General features: G+C 52.5%; 1 protein-coding gene across 6 annotated transcripts in view; it reads left to right on the top strand.

Annotated features, from left to right (window-relative positions):
- MSI2 (musashi RNA binding protein 2) overlaps positions 1–14,013 on the top strand; it is a 255,549-nt gene that overhangs the window by 192,833 nt on the left and 48,703 nt on the right. For all 6 annotated transcript variants that reach the window (XM_067309908.1, XM_067309907.1, XM_067309906.1 and 3 more), the window contains exon 8: positions 10,075–10,157. In XM_067309908.1, coding sequence (XP_067166009.1) covers positions 10,075–10,157 — 83 coding nt within the window. The remainder of the gene's footprint in view (positions 1–10,074; positions 10,158–14,013) is intronic.

The raw sequence follows: 14,013 nt of genomic DNA, 5'->3' as shown, positions 1-14,013 counted from the left end.
TGGAGCTTGGAGAAGAGCCCTAGGTGTCGGCAGAGAAGCGGGGTCCTTGGTGCGCGCCTTGCCCTGGAGGCGTCTGGCTCTGGCTTCACCCTGCTGCATGGTCCGCGCAGCCGGTTGGGAGACGGATCTCATTTCTGTGCGTTCGGCAGTCCGGTGCAGTAGGTCCGAGCCAAGCTCACTCGTTCGAGTGAGGCTGGGCAGGAGAGGAGGGCTGGCGCGAGGGTGACCCGTGCGACCCAGAGGTGCCGGCGTCCCACCGGCATGAAGTGCCGCTGCAGCTCCGTTGTGAAGGGAGAAAAGCTGGAGGGAGCAAAGGATGGACGCCCTTGCAGGAGCGCCGGAGAGGGTCCCAGCCCCTAGGGCTGTCCCAGGGTCTGGTGAGGTGGTGTTAGACCCGAGTAACTGGTGCCCTTTTCCCAGAAGCCGGTGCAAATGGTTTGGAGACATTAGCATTGCCCTGCAGCTAAATCGCGAGCCTGGGCTAGAGAATCCAGGCTCTCTGTTGGCTTCGTGTGGGCATTGGGGGTGGTTTGTATTTCGTGTGAAAGACAATCTTTAAAGGTCTTTTTAATCAGCTACTAGCAGTGGAGGAATATTGCACATTTGCTGAAATACTTCCCACAAGTGCTTCTCAGAGTGAGAGGTATCGTGTCGTTTACTGCTGTTCATTTAAATATCATTCTTCCTTTCGTTCTGCAGGGTGCGAAACTGCTTGAGGACACGCGAGGAATGTAATTTATTTTGGATTTTTGCTGTTAAAATGTGAAAAAGGAATCTCTTAGTCCCTAGCTCTGGACGGAGCTGTGAGCGCCCGCGTTACTGGGTGCTCTCTCCTCGTCACCTGCGGAGGTGACGGGGCCCGGCGGGTTTCAGCAGCAGGTGGAAAAGCAGAGTCAGGAGCAACGTTTAAGAGGGACTCCTGAGCTTTCGGGTAATCTGTAAATCGTGTTCGCTGTTCGGTGGCAGAGTGCTGCATTCTGTTTTGAGGTGGTGCGTTCGGACGGGCATCACGAGACTGAGTCATCAGGGAATGGAGTACGGTCACCGCCGGTAAACCAGTGGTAAAGACGGGCTTGTTTTTCAGCAGAGCTCTCTCTCTATGAAGGCCAAAGGCCTGGTTCAGGGCTTCACCGAAATTCAGTGGAACTGGTAAACCCTGGCAGAGGTCACCAAGGAGTCGTGCCAGCGGCTGGTGCGGTAGCACAGGTACCGTTCGCTAGTCTGCTGGCCTCCTGGAGCTCAGCCCGGGCTGCTTCTGAGCTTGGGTGCAGGGTTTGTCTTCATGCGTGGACCCCTTCTTCTTGGCCGACCACTGGGTCATCGTCTGAGGTAGGAGCTTGTGCTCGCTGTGCTTGCAGGACATTAAAGATGTGGGCACGTTTGTCTTCACAACATGCCCCTGAGGAGGAGGAGGAGGAGTTGGTCTCAGTTAGTCTCAGTTTTATAGATGAGTAGCCATGGCCAAAGCCCCACCAGAAGCTGCGCAGGAGCGTGGAGAACCAGGCTCAGGGTCCCGCCAGCCCAGCCTGCCCTCGCAGGGAAGAGCTGGCGTGCTTCCTTACACCTATTAGCAGCAGGAGTCAAATGCAAGTAATTAGAGTAACCAGCCCCCACCAGTTATTAATGTTTTGAGGACGTCTCTTTGATAAGCCCATCTTTTCAGCCCGTTTCCTGTTTAACTGAAAGCAAAACATCTTTCCTTCCACTGTTATAAATCTGTTGTTAAAATGAAGAAAAGGAAAAAGAAAAAAAAAATCCCCCCAACAACAAAACCCTAACACCAGGCTTGGTGCTGCATCGCCTTTTGTTAGCTGTGGATAGAATTATGCATCATGAATAAAAACTGCTGTCAACATGCATTGGTTTCAAAACATTAGAGCATATGGTATGTGATTATCTGTATTGTCAAATGCAATAAAGTGAATTTGGATATAATAAAAAATGTAATATTTTATAAATTTGGTAATAAACTGTAGAAGAATTGACAGGCAGAGAGTATTTGACGCCTGTAGGCAAACAGATAAAAATGGCAGGACTTTGCAGCGCAGCGTGCAGCGGCTACTGCCGTCGAGTTAGGGAGCAGCTCCGTTTTCTAATGAGAGAGTCTTCCCGGGTGAACGGAAACCCGGGGAGCGATGGCCCTTCATCCCGGGACTCGCTGGGAGATCCACCCGTGGGAGCAGGCCCTGCGAGAGCCTAGGCAAGGAAGCTGGTTAGATGTTAAAAAGACTGGAAACCTGAAAGCGTCACTGCCGTTGACTTGCTCTGAAACATCGCCACCCGTGATGATATCTGTGCTTCAGTTTTATCCGTAAGGCGGGGAGAGTCCCCCTGGGTTGTCCTTGGCACAGCTGAGCGGCTCTCGGGGCGCGTGACCCTCCCCGGCTGTGCCGCGGGCAAGCTCCCCTTCCCCGGCAGCGGGGCTGGGTACGTCCCGTGCCTGCGGGGAAGGGGGGTCCTTTCTGTAGCGGAAAATAGCGTTCAGATTTGTCCCTGACTTGCACGTTGCGGGTCCTGCTAACGAGCAGAAACAAGCACTCCCTTGAAATGCAGAGTTCACGCTGGCTGTAGACAGGGTAGTTGGATTTTGCAAGCATTGGGGGTTTTCTTTTTTGAAAGCAAAAAGAAATCCATTAGTTTATATCATGCTTCCCCCCCGCCCCAGCCAACTCCAATCTTACTTGTATGCCAGTGACTTGTTAGAGAGCTGGAAAATCCTCACCTGAAATAAAAGCAGCAATGCGAAGCTGGGATGAACAAGAATGGGTCTGCTCCCAAATGTTCCTGAGGAGCCGGAGTGAAATACCGGCAAAAAAGCAAATGCTGACTGAGGTATCTTCCTCTTTCAGTAGCTCATACTTCAGACTGATGCATTAATTCTCAAGCCTCTGAAAAAATGTGACCGTTCAGACATGATGTCTCCAACATAGAGAGAAGCTGAATCAGGAGAAAACTTTGAGGCCTCCTGTGTAGAAAATTCAGAAGCAAAAAATGCAGACATAAGTGTATCACATGTACTTGCAATTTTTCTTAGGTCACTGTTAATGCTTCTGAACAGTCTGTGAATATATTAATGGTTTCTGTTAATTAGCAATATGATAAAACTGGCATTTATTAAGTTGCTGTGTGGTGTGCGTTTTAGTCATTATGTACTCAGCACTTTGGTTTGATTTCAGAATGTTAATAGAATAAAATTTTAATGAAGATTTGTTGTTATGAAAAATTTATTATGAAAAGTTCAGGTACCACTTACATTAGCATGGCCATAACATGAAATGAGGTTTCCCCTTTCACACCATGCACCGTGAACAGATTTTAGTGGAAACTGCTCAGCTGAAGGAGCAGATCCCAATGTACTTGTAGGACAGAGAGGAATTTGGCTGGAATAGGCGTCCTTGCTTGCTTCGCCTTGCCTCCGCCCAGGTGTTGCGTTCTTCCCACTCTTCCGGACTGGTTGAGTGGGGAGAAAATAGCACAAAGCCAGGCCAGGTTTGCCAGGGTGTTTTTGTTTCTCAGAGCTCTTTGGAAAGCGGAGGAGCTTGTCTAGCAGTCGGAACAGAAGCTGGTGAGGACTCGTGATCGCTTCGCCCGGTTTCGGTGTTCGCTTGCTGCGAGGATGGATTGATGCGCCGAGCCGCTCGGAGCGCGAGCGGACGCTCCTCCGCCCTCGCGCCGTGCTTCCCTGCGGGGCGGTCAGTGGGGCGCCGCATCTCCCCGAGCCGGCGCCTCCGACACCCCCAGCCTGGACTCCTTGGCCAGGACGTGTCCTTTGGGATGCCTATACCCTTCATCCTTCCTTCATGGAAAACCACTCCCCAGAACTGGTTTAAACGGGCAGGCTGCTGCCTGGTGCTGTGGTTTCACCTTCTCAGGCGCCTTTTTTTTGACTGATGCTCCCTTTGCAAATGCCGTGCAGCCGTGGGGAGGAGGGAGCGAGGAACCTGCGCCTTGCGGTTTGCCGAACAAAAGCGCAGAAATCTCGTGCTGGTGCCCTTTATCCAGCTGCGCGGCTGACCTCCGCTCTCTGCTCTCCTGCCGCGCTGGTATTGAAACGCTAGCGCCTTGTCTGGAGGTTTTGATCTGAGGCGGTTGTCTGCTGATTTAATTTTGAGAATTTACTCTCATGTCATGGAGTACATATTGACACTTTAAACAGCCGTAATACCTGCCTGCGTCTGTCAGGAGAACCTGACTGTTTTCCTTCCCCAACCCGGGATGCACGTAAACACCAAATGGATCTGCAGGCTAATCATCCGTCTTGATGAGCATCGTTCACAGAAGCACAGAAGCCAGAGAGCACGCTTTACACGTAAATGAGGATGGTGTTTCCTACCCTAGATCAGAGGGGTTAACCTTCCCTTTCCCCTTGCAGCTCTTCCGGTCACCCCGCTCCCAGGCTGGCTCTCGCTGGGGCAGGATGAGGTTTTGTTCTCGGCCAAGCACGCGGCACCGTGGAATATGGTCATCAGTATTCCAGGCATACGTCCCCATGCCGGGATTATGTTCGAGACGGAGGAGAAGGGGTGAAAGTGGATGTGTGTGTGCGTTAGAGATAAAATTTGAGGAGTGTGTGCGTCTCTCTCGCTACGTATTTATCTCTACTGATTGACGGATAGGCGAGGTGCATGGACATTACTGCTCGTCAGGACATGAAGGGTTCCTGTCGGAGAGCTCCAGTGCCTGAGAGCTGCCATTTTGTCACGGGCGTTGGTTTGATCTTGGTTGGCGGCTCTAGGTGCCGTGACGTTACAGATAACGGCGGATTCATCTTTTCTACCAAAGTCACCGTATTTCTCTTCCCGATTCCCTCCTCCTTGTCCTCCCTCCCTGAAGGTCCAGTGCCTCGGGTGAAAGTGGCATAGGCACAGATTTGCTGGAAAGTAATAGAAATTTGGTGGAGAAGAACAGCAGGAACTGGGGCACAAGAAAGACTTGAGCAACGTGTCCAAAGACACAAAGTAAGAAAGTGGCAAAGTTGGGGCTGAGGTTTAGGAGTCCTGGCTGTTGGGTTCGTGTTCTGACAAATGAACAACTCTATTCCCAGCGGTAGGATTAAACCCAGAAGTGCCTGTTCCCAGCTCTCAGCATAACGATCTGAATTACCTTAACAGGAATTAGGAAGTTGGAAACCTCCCTAATTCACTGTCCTAGCAATTAAAATGCCCCGGCCCTTCCTTCGCTTCAGCCCGTTTGTCTGCAAACACGGGATTTGGTGACAGCAATTAGGAGACCTGCTTTCCGCGCTCCCCTCTCTGCCCCTCCCGCGCGGGTTTATTATTATTATAAGGTGGCTCGACAGGCTCGGATGCTAGATAGCTTACTAAGTAACTTTCTCCCTTCTGATTACAAGGGATGTGTGAATAAAGTAGAACTGTATTGATTCACACCAATCTATGCATCGACTGTGTGGGAGCCACTTGCAATTCCCAGCAGCACCAGAAAGCTTTGCAACAGGGAGAAATATGACCAGGCAAGTTGAGAAAATAAATTAAACTAGTGTCAACTTTTCTTGTTTCTTCCCTCATTATTAATGGATGGAATGGGGCTCATTTATCAAGAAGAGGAAAAATTAATTGACACGGGCTTTAATATTATTATGCTTGGCTTGTCTGGTCACATTTCTTCTTTTTTTTTTTCTTCCACTTTTTGAAAGGCATTTTATTACAGTTTACAGCAACCAGCTGCCAAAACTGTGGGTGTAAACAAGAAAGCAGGTGCATAAATAATGCCACAGCAGGACTGGAGGTTTTTGTGTTTCAAAACTTAAGTAACTTAAATATGGGAGAGAAAAGAAGAGGCATAAAGCAAGCCCAACTGAGAAGATCAGGTACCAAGACGTGATAGAGGAGGCGAGCGCAGCCTGAGCTACTTTATCCTCGTTACGATGCTGCGCCGCTGCAGTGGGACCAGGGTGGTTATTGAGCTCGTCAGCCGAGCTGGGGGCCGCTGGGCGTCCCGGGCTGGTGGCTCGCGCTCCGGGGCCGCGGGGCTGGCGGTGTCGGCGCGCTGTGGTGGTCCGTGCCCACGGGGAGACTGATCCCGCAGCGATGAGAGCACCGGCAGGCAGCTGCCGGGTTGTTCTTGCCGCACAGCAGGAGCCAGGTTTAAGCAGAGCCTGCATCACTTACTGGTGTGATGGGGACCACGTAAATCCCTTCCCTTCTCCTCTCCGTGCGCTGTCTACTTCCCTGGGTCTTTGGGATTATTGCGGAGGCACAAGAGAGCCTCGGTGATCGCTTATTTCCCAGAACCCTTTAAGGAGCTAGCTCCTGCTTTGGCAGGCTGCAAATGTTGTAAGAGACGGTCCCGGCTGCACAGACCTTACGGTCTAACTGGGCAGTGCAGCCCCCCTGGGTGACAAGGAGCCTTGCAGAGGCAGCTGAGATGAGGTGGCTCGTTCCGCATCCGTGGGTGACCCTCAGGCAGTCTGGGAATTGAAATCGGCTCCTCCGGTTCTCACCCCGGTGCCTTCGTCCACGAGACCCTCCTGCTTTGAGGCTGAAGCGTCTCCTCGCAGTGCAGAAGCGCTGGGCGGCAGGTCGCGGTGCCTGTTCTCCGGGTGTCCGTCACCGCATCCCTGGCCGTTCGCCGACCAGGACCTGGGCCGGGCCTTGCTGCTTCTCCTCCAGCGCGTGGTCTTGGCTCCAAGCCTGGCAGAAGCGGGATGCTGTTCGGATGCTGGGCGGCGCGTCAGCGCTGGGGTGCAGGTACCCGCGGCGTCCCCGACCCCCGGAGGGACGGTAACCCCACCGGGGCAAGGCTCGCCCTGCGTCCGTCTGTCCGTCAGAGCCCCGTGGGAGCCGAACCCCAGCGTTAGCCTGGCTTTAACCTTTTCAGTGCAGGACATAATCACCTTGCTGCGCTGGCTTTACCGTGCGTACTGACTCGAGAGACCGAGACCTTTAACGCGCAAAGCCGCTGCCACGTAACTCTGCTGCCGAGGGACGTCCTCTGCGTGTGCAAATGCACGTAGCTCTACGCACAGATGAAATCCCGGCTGAGCAAAAGTCGCTGCCAACAAACAAGAGAAAGTAGATATATTTCATAGCAATGGTGTCGTCATCTCAGCTATATTTTACCAAAGTTGACATAAAACCTCTCAACTGACGACAAAGGTGCAAAATGTAGCTGATTCGAGTGTGAAAAAACAAAATGCAGCACACAGGAGCTTTGACATTTGGTGTCTTTAGTATGGCTTCTTATTATTTATGGTTTCTCATGGTTTTTTTTAATTGTTTTAAATCTTTTTATGGTTTTGGTCGCTTTCTCTGAACAGTGTTTCTCTTATTTCTGGATTCCCGTGGTAGAGAGTGCTACAGAACAGCTCTTGTCTTGCTGCGCGGAGCCTTCGACCCCCCGGTCCGTGCAGCTTTCTTGGCTGAACAAGGTGCTGGGTCAGAGGAGGCTTTTCAGCGTAATGGACGTATGTCGGAGGACGTGTCGAGTGCCCTCAGCCGTCAGGCGTCCTGGGCTGGCATTTGCAGGCGCATGGGAAATGTTTCCAGGGGAGCTCGGGGTTATTTGGATGCTTGAGAGCATCTTGCTTTTCACTAAGGAATATATTTCGCCACGTTTTTGCCCTCTGCTGTGAATAATGCACCTGTATCTGTTTCCTAGTGAAAAAGTCCCCTTTTGCGGGTAACTGGAGTAACGCAATTTGCAGTTGTGCAAAGTATCTTCAACTTGTTTTAAAAGCTGGAGGTAGCTGGGTGCTCTGGCGTTTGACTCCCGAATATTTCAGCAGAACGTTAGAGTATTTAGCATTTTTTTTAAATTCTAATTAGGAGTTGCAGAGACTGCCCAGGATCCAAAGTCAGTCACCTGAAGACGTGGGCTGCGCGGGCCGACGGGGCTGGCAAGGCTGAGGCTCGGGAGCAGCCTCGCTCCCCCGGGAACCGGCCCTCGAGCTCGCGCCTTGGTTTTCGCCGGAGGAGCCTGCGCGCCCCGCTCCCGGCTGCCCCTCTCCGACAGCCCCCGCGCGAGGAGCCTGCAGCGACTCCTCCTCTGAGCGGATGCCGACGGAGGGGTTTTCACCTGAAGGTCGCGAATGCACGTCTCCGCTTCCTTTAGCGATCGCGCTTGGCCCAGAGCCTCCCGTTTGGGGGCATCTGTTTGCCTCTTACTTTATTTTTTCCCCTCTTCTTTGTCTTTTCTTTTACAGAAAAGATTATTCAAATGAATATTCAGTTTTATTCATTTGAATAAAAACCCAACCGTTTGACTCTGTTAAATGCTTATCTCTTAAATAGAGCTTGTTAGCTTCCAATAATAGCTTCATTCAGAAGGATGCAGTATAATTTCATTTTAAAATGTGTGCTCCTTGACAACCGGAATCCTATTTATGTCACCATTTTAAACAGCCTTCTTTGTTTTGTGTTAATCTTTTTCATACACTTTCCGAGGACCATTTTTTTTGTTGACTCTTAGTACCTCTCATAAGAAATAATCGTCTGTTTAGCCCAGGAAGGTTTCTCGAGTTTTGCTAATCTAAAAACGAGCATGTATTCATTATGCTGACTAATAAGGCATGCATACAGTAATATTTTTTTGCATGTGCAGTTATTAAAAGTTGGAATCTGATATTTAAAAAGTGCCGGCCGGGCTCGAAGCCATTCGCCGCCGCGGCGCCGCTCCCCGGAGGGATGAATAAGCGCCCGGGCGCGCTTTCCTCGCAGACCTCATCAGGCTTGTTTTTCCCTGCCGAGCTGCCCGGCCTGGCCGGTGTGAAATGGCATAGATCTTCTAAAAACCTGCAAATGAGCGTTGACACCTACGGATTGTTATTTTATTCTTGTTATAAGATCTGTAAACCCAGAGAGCCAGGTGGCTATCTTATTTAATCAGACAAATAATTTCGTGATGAACCTGTGTTTAAGCCATAGGGAGAGGGATGAGAAGGGGAAAGCGGCTTCCCGGCCAGGACGGGCGACCCGGCCCTCGAGGTGTGCGTGGGCAAAGCCACCTGCATAAAATAAAACCGGGCAGCGCGGCTTCGGCCCCGTTTTTTCCCAGACGTTGCCCGGCTCGCGCTGGCGTCCGAGGCGAGCCCCGGCTTCCGCGCGGAGCTGGCGGTGAGGCTCCTTCCCTTGCTGCCTTCCCGAGATTTCCTTAGCTTAACGCTGGTGTTTGTTTGTTGAGCCTTTGCCGGAAGCGTTTTTTTTGTTCCTTAGCATGACCTTATTTTCTTTTAAAGACCCAAGCAGGGGAAGCGACGCGCGTAGCTGTGGTGGGTCTTCGGTGGGACGTATCTAGCAGCGTGCGGACGCGGCAGAGCGCTGCAGGCACGGCTAGCGGCAGGCAGCAGGCAGCAGGCAGCAAGCAGCGCGGACCAGCCCGAATCGGAGCAGAGAGCAGTGACGAGATCGGGGGCCTCAGGCTTCAGAGTTTCTCGAGGGCCTCAGGATGTCCTGATGAGGCTGTAGAGGAAGCAATTCAGGAAGAAAGGGCTCTCGCTGCGCCGGCGCCAGCGGCGGGGGCGGCCGCGTGCCGGAGGGACGCCGGGACCGCGGGGCGGGAGAGCGCTCGTGCCGCTCCGTCCGCGCTAGCGAAGGGTAAATGGGGATCGTTGCCTCTCGCCCCGAAACGTCTTTGGGCGTGTAATGAGTCAGCCCGAATGGAGAAGTCCCATGGAATTAAACAAGAGATAGAATCGATACAGTTCCATAGAAATATAATTGGGTTTTGTGGAGATGACTCTTAGAAACCTGTAATATATAAAAGAAAATATAGCCTTACTGTAGCTTCTGAGCCATCATGTAACAAGGATGTAACTATCCATTAAATTCTTTAGGATGGATCAAAAAATCTATAAGGAGGTTTTAATTCTCCATTAAATCCTATGGAAGGACTGTAACAGAACCTTATTAATTTTCTCTGAGACAATGTTTCTTCCCTCCATTAGTCTATAATAGGTTCTGCAACGTCTCTGTAGAAAGCAAATGTATTTACACGTGCATATTGTTGTGCAAGTTCTCAAAAATCCAAAGTGCCTAAATAATGCTTTAGTAAAATGAAATCTGTTTAACGTGGCTAATATTTTCCTCTCCCCCCTCCTTTTTTTTCTTTATTAACTAGGATTTGGCTTCGTAACTTTTGAAAATGAAGACGTGGTGGAAAAAGTCTGTGAAATTCATTTCCACGAAATCAATAATAAAATGGTAAGTTTTTTTTCCTGAAGTGCATGTCAATGAAAGCGAGATCTCTCCATTTACTGCAGAAACATGCTGTGCTTGGGTGGTTCTTGGGGGAAAGTTCTCCTTAAAATCAACTGTGGTGCTAGACACGGTGTGTCTGACGGCTCTGCTTACGGGCGAGCGTACTGAGCTTCGGGCACGGCCCGTGTTGGCCCCCACCGACGGCAGGTAGGGCGTCTGTCCCCCCTGCGTCCGTAGGAGCTGTCTCTCCAGGGTCAGGCAGCCCTCGGGGAGCAGGAGCTTGGTGTGGGAAGCAGAGACCTGAAGATGGCCTCAATCAAGCTACCCAGCTTCTCGGCCAGCCGTGGAGAAACCCTGCTGCCCCCACCCTGCGCTGGGGAAGAGCCGTGGCTCTCCACTGAATGGCTGCTTTAAGGGTTGTCAGAAGGGCAATGGGCTGGAATAGCTATTACAGACTAAATGCTCCCAAAATAGCTCTTCTGGTCAAACCGTCTGTGCAGCTGAGCCCAAGTGCTGCTCCTGCGTTGCTGCTGCCTGCTGACGGTGTCCCTGGGAAGTTGCGGTCTCTGCCGCCGAGCCGCAGTCCTTGCCTCTCCGCCCGGCCACCCCGTACCTGATCCAGGAGCCAGACCCGTCTTGAACTTTCTCCTAAGTTACGGTCTCGCCCCAGGTTATGCGTTGCCCTGTCAGTAAAGCCACTGAGCCAGATGAAAAGGGCATTTGTATTTCGATTGATGCAATAACTTTGATATTTTCAGCTAAAATATTCTTTTTCCTTTTGTCAAAACATCCTTTGCTTCTCAAATGTGTATTCAGATATGCATTGTATATTGGTCTGATATGTGTTCACAGACTTTAAATTCAATAATAGAGCTTTTAGTGTGGATAAGATCAAAGCAATCTCCTTGGCATATGCTGGAGGCCTGATTCAATATTTGACTTGCTAATTTTTCCCAGGGCACTGAAATAATATTCTTCATATTGTTCCTCACTGCAATATGCATCTGAAATAAAAGTAACAATCCCTTTGGCAAGCTCTTCGTTGCGATGTCAAGGCCAGGCTGGGGCAGTTCCCGCCTTTCCCGGCGGGAAGCAGTTTGCCCTGGCTCCGATGAGTGAAGCAGACTCGGCCTCGAGCCGTCCTGGGCAGCCGGCTGCTTCCTCAGCCCGTTCTTTTCCAGAGTTTCCTTCTTGCCAGTGATACCTAGTGTGAAATAAATGTGGGTCGTGGGGGAGACTTCATTCCCTCGTATAGTTACTAAATGCTGATTAACCTGATTCATCATTTATCTTAAAACAAAACAAAGCAAAATAAACCCAAACACCCCCACCCAGGAAAAAAAAAGAAAAACTCCAAACATCCAGCAGTAAATTACAAACACTTCAAGTACAAATTCAGGGAAGACTTGTCAGTTGAGGAGGAAAAACTACAGTGCTACACTCCAAGATTTTCCTACCCTTCAGCCGAGGAGGGGTGCGTGTGGTGCAATGCCCTGGGGCTGCCGGGTGCTGCGGTGGGCGCAGGCAGGACCGAGCGCTGCCGGCGGTGCCGACCCTTATCGGATGATACGGTGCAACCTTTCCCAGAAAGCCTGGGCGCCCTGTTTGGGCCCAAAACCACCCCTGCCATCTGTCACAGCGACGGTTTCTTTCTCTAAGCCTCAGCCTGAGAGTTCCTCGCTTAAAGCCCAGCTCGGACAGCAGGGCGGCACGGCACGAGGGGCAGCGTTTTGGGGCGATTTGCAGCTGAAGCCGCGTGCCCGCGGGATGCTCGCCCGGCGGCACAAGCCGGCGCAGAGCCCGAGCTGCGTCTCCCCGTCCGCGGCCCCAGCCTCAGGTTCTCTTCGGTTCTGTTGTGCAAACCCTACCCCGCCATCCGCGCACCCCCGCTAGGCGAGGACTGGCTGGGAGGACCGTGCGAAGGATTTCTTCTCCGATGAAAGGCGACGTGGCAAGGTAATAGTAGCGCAGGGAGCACGGAGGATGGGATGGGGCAAAAACGCGCAAGGAACATCACAAAGAGCGGAAGAAACAGTGTAGGCTGCTGCTGTTTGGTTGTCGTGGATAATTAAAATATATTCTTCCCGGCACTCTGTGCCTACTCGGTGCATGATCCAAGCGGCACGACGCTTTGAGTCGTCTCTTCTTGTCACTGCTTTTGCAGCGCTAATTTTAAAAGCAGCCCACGAGGGAGGAGATGAGACGTGATCCTGTCTTGGGACTGACTCATCGTGTCGCTGATGTGTCTGCAGACTAATTCCCAAGCCCGGGCGGGAGCCCGGGGGCCGGCGCGCGCCCGTGCAGGCGGCCGGTGCCGCCGCGCCGTTTTGAACCTGCCCCGCTCCGTCCAGCGCTGGTCTGCGCAGGGAGCGATGAGCCCCCGGCTCAGCGCGGCCAGTTGCGCAGTCGCCCGGGACGTGGCCGGGCCGAGGCAGCGGTTGTGGCTGCGGCTCCGCCGGCTCCGGCTCACGGCGTCGAGCTCTTTCCGTCTCGTCTCCTGCACGCTGCCATTTCCCAAAGCGCGGGGGGGAGGAAAGGGTACGGGGCCGCCGTTGTTCCCCAGCCTATTTCTAGCCTCCCTGCTCCCTTGCAGGTTATTTTTAGCCCACCCGCTCTGCCTCTGTTGCCATCCGAAAAGCTCAGAATGTCAAATGCGATATTGCACGAGCGCTAGGAAAGCGAAAGGAAAATGCCAGCAAGGTATTTAATAAATGAAACTCGGAGTTTACGTCGGAGGCGAAGATTCTCGCCAAACACTGGGGGGGATAAATATATAAAACCAAAACAAACTGTCTCCAGAATATTGTTCTGCTTGCACAGGCAGGCTGCGTGGCAAAGAGAAATCCAGCGTGTGCCGAGGGGCGGCGGGGTGCAAAAGTAGCTGGAAAATAAATGGGATGACGGAGTAATTTATTTTCTTTGAGGCTCTGCTGCGGCAGTGTTGTGCCTGTTGTAGGTACGGTGTGACGAGCGCCCGACCGCGGGGAGGGAACGGGGCCTGAGCCCGCTGCCCTCGCTTGCGGTTAGGGCAGGTGCGTCTCCAGTTAGGACGGTGGAGCGGCTGGCAAAAACGTGAGGATCTTATAAAGTCGGCTTTTACGCTGCCCGGCGCCTGTAGCTCGGATTTTCTCTCCCATGGTGGGATTTTGCGTGCGTCTCGGCTGGGAGCTGATGAGACGAGGTGCGCGGCCAGCAGCACCCCCGGCCTCGCGCGGGCGTTTCGGGGGAGCCCCGGTTCGTTGCCGGTGGGCCGCCAGGCCGGGCCGGGCCGGGCGTTCGGCCCCGAGCGGAGGCTACCCCAGGGCCTGGCCCGCTGCCTCCCTCGCAGCGCCTTCGGACAAGGGGGCAGGTCGGAGGACAGGGGAGATTTGCTTCTGGGCACATGCTTAATGCGAGCCCAGAAGTCACCCTTCGCCCTTGCGAGCAGCTCGTTTTCGTGCCGTAAGCGTGCTTTGATGTGTTTTGTCCAAAATCCGCAAAGCCCACACGCTCGTGACGCTTTGCAGTTAGTTCTCTGACCCTCCAGGCCTCCTTACGGACATTAACCCTCATTTCACACTCAAAACAAGTAGCCAGAGAGTCAAGAGGCGACCTCCAGGAGCCAGGAATTAAATGCAGCGACTCCAACTCCAGCACCTTCCTGGTGGCCCTGGCAAACTCCTCGGAGCGGGGATTGTGCCTTCGTTTTACATGTCTGTAGGACCTACCAAAATTGACCTGTCGTCATGGACGGCGCCTGCGGGCGCTCAGGCTCATAAAGTGTCTGCCTGCGGGGACGTGGCTGTCCACAAGTCGTAGGAAATTGCTGCTTCTTGTTTCCTGTTTTAGGTTTACTTTACCGGCTTGTAGAGCTGGAGGC

The sequence above is a fragment of the Apteryx mantelli genome, chromosome 22, assembly GCF_036417845.1.
Source record: "Apteryx mantelli isolate bAptMan1 chromosome 22, bAptMan1.hap1, whole genome shotgun sequence".
Taxonomy (NCBI): domain Eukaryota; kingdom Metazoa; phylum Chordata; class Aves; order Apterygiformes; family Apterygidae; genus Apteryx; species Apteryx mantelli.
The sequence above is the reverse complement of the archived record's forward strand: the minus strand, read 5'-3'. Positions and strand labels throughout refer to the sequence as shown.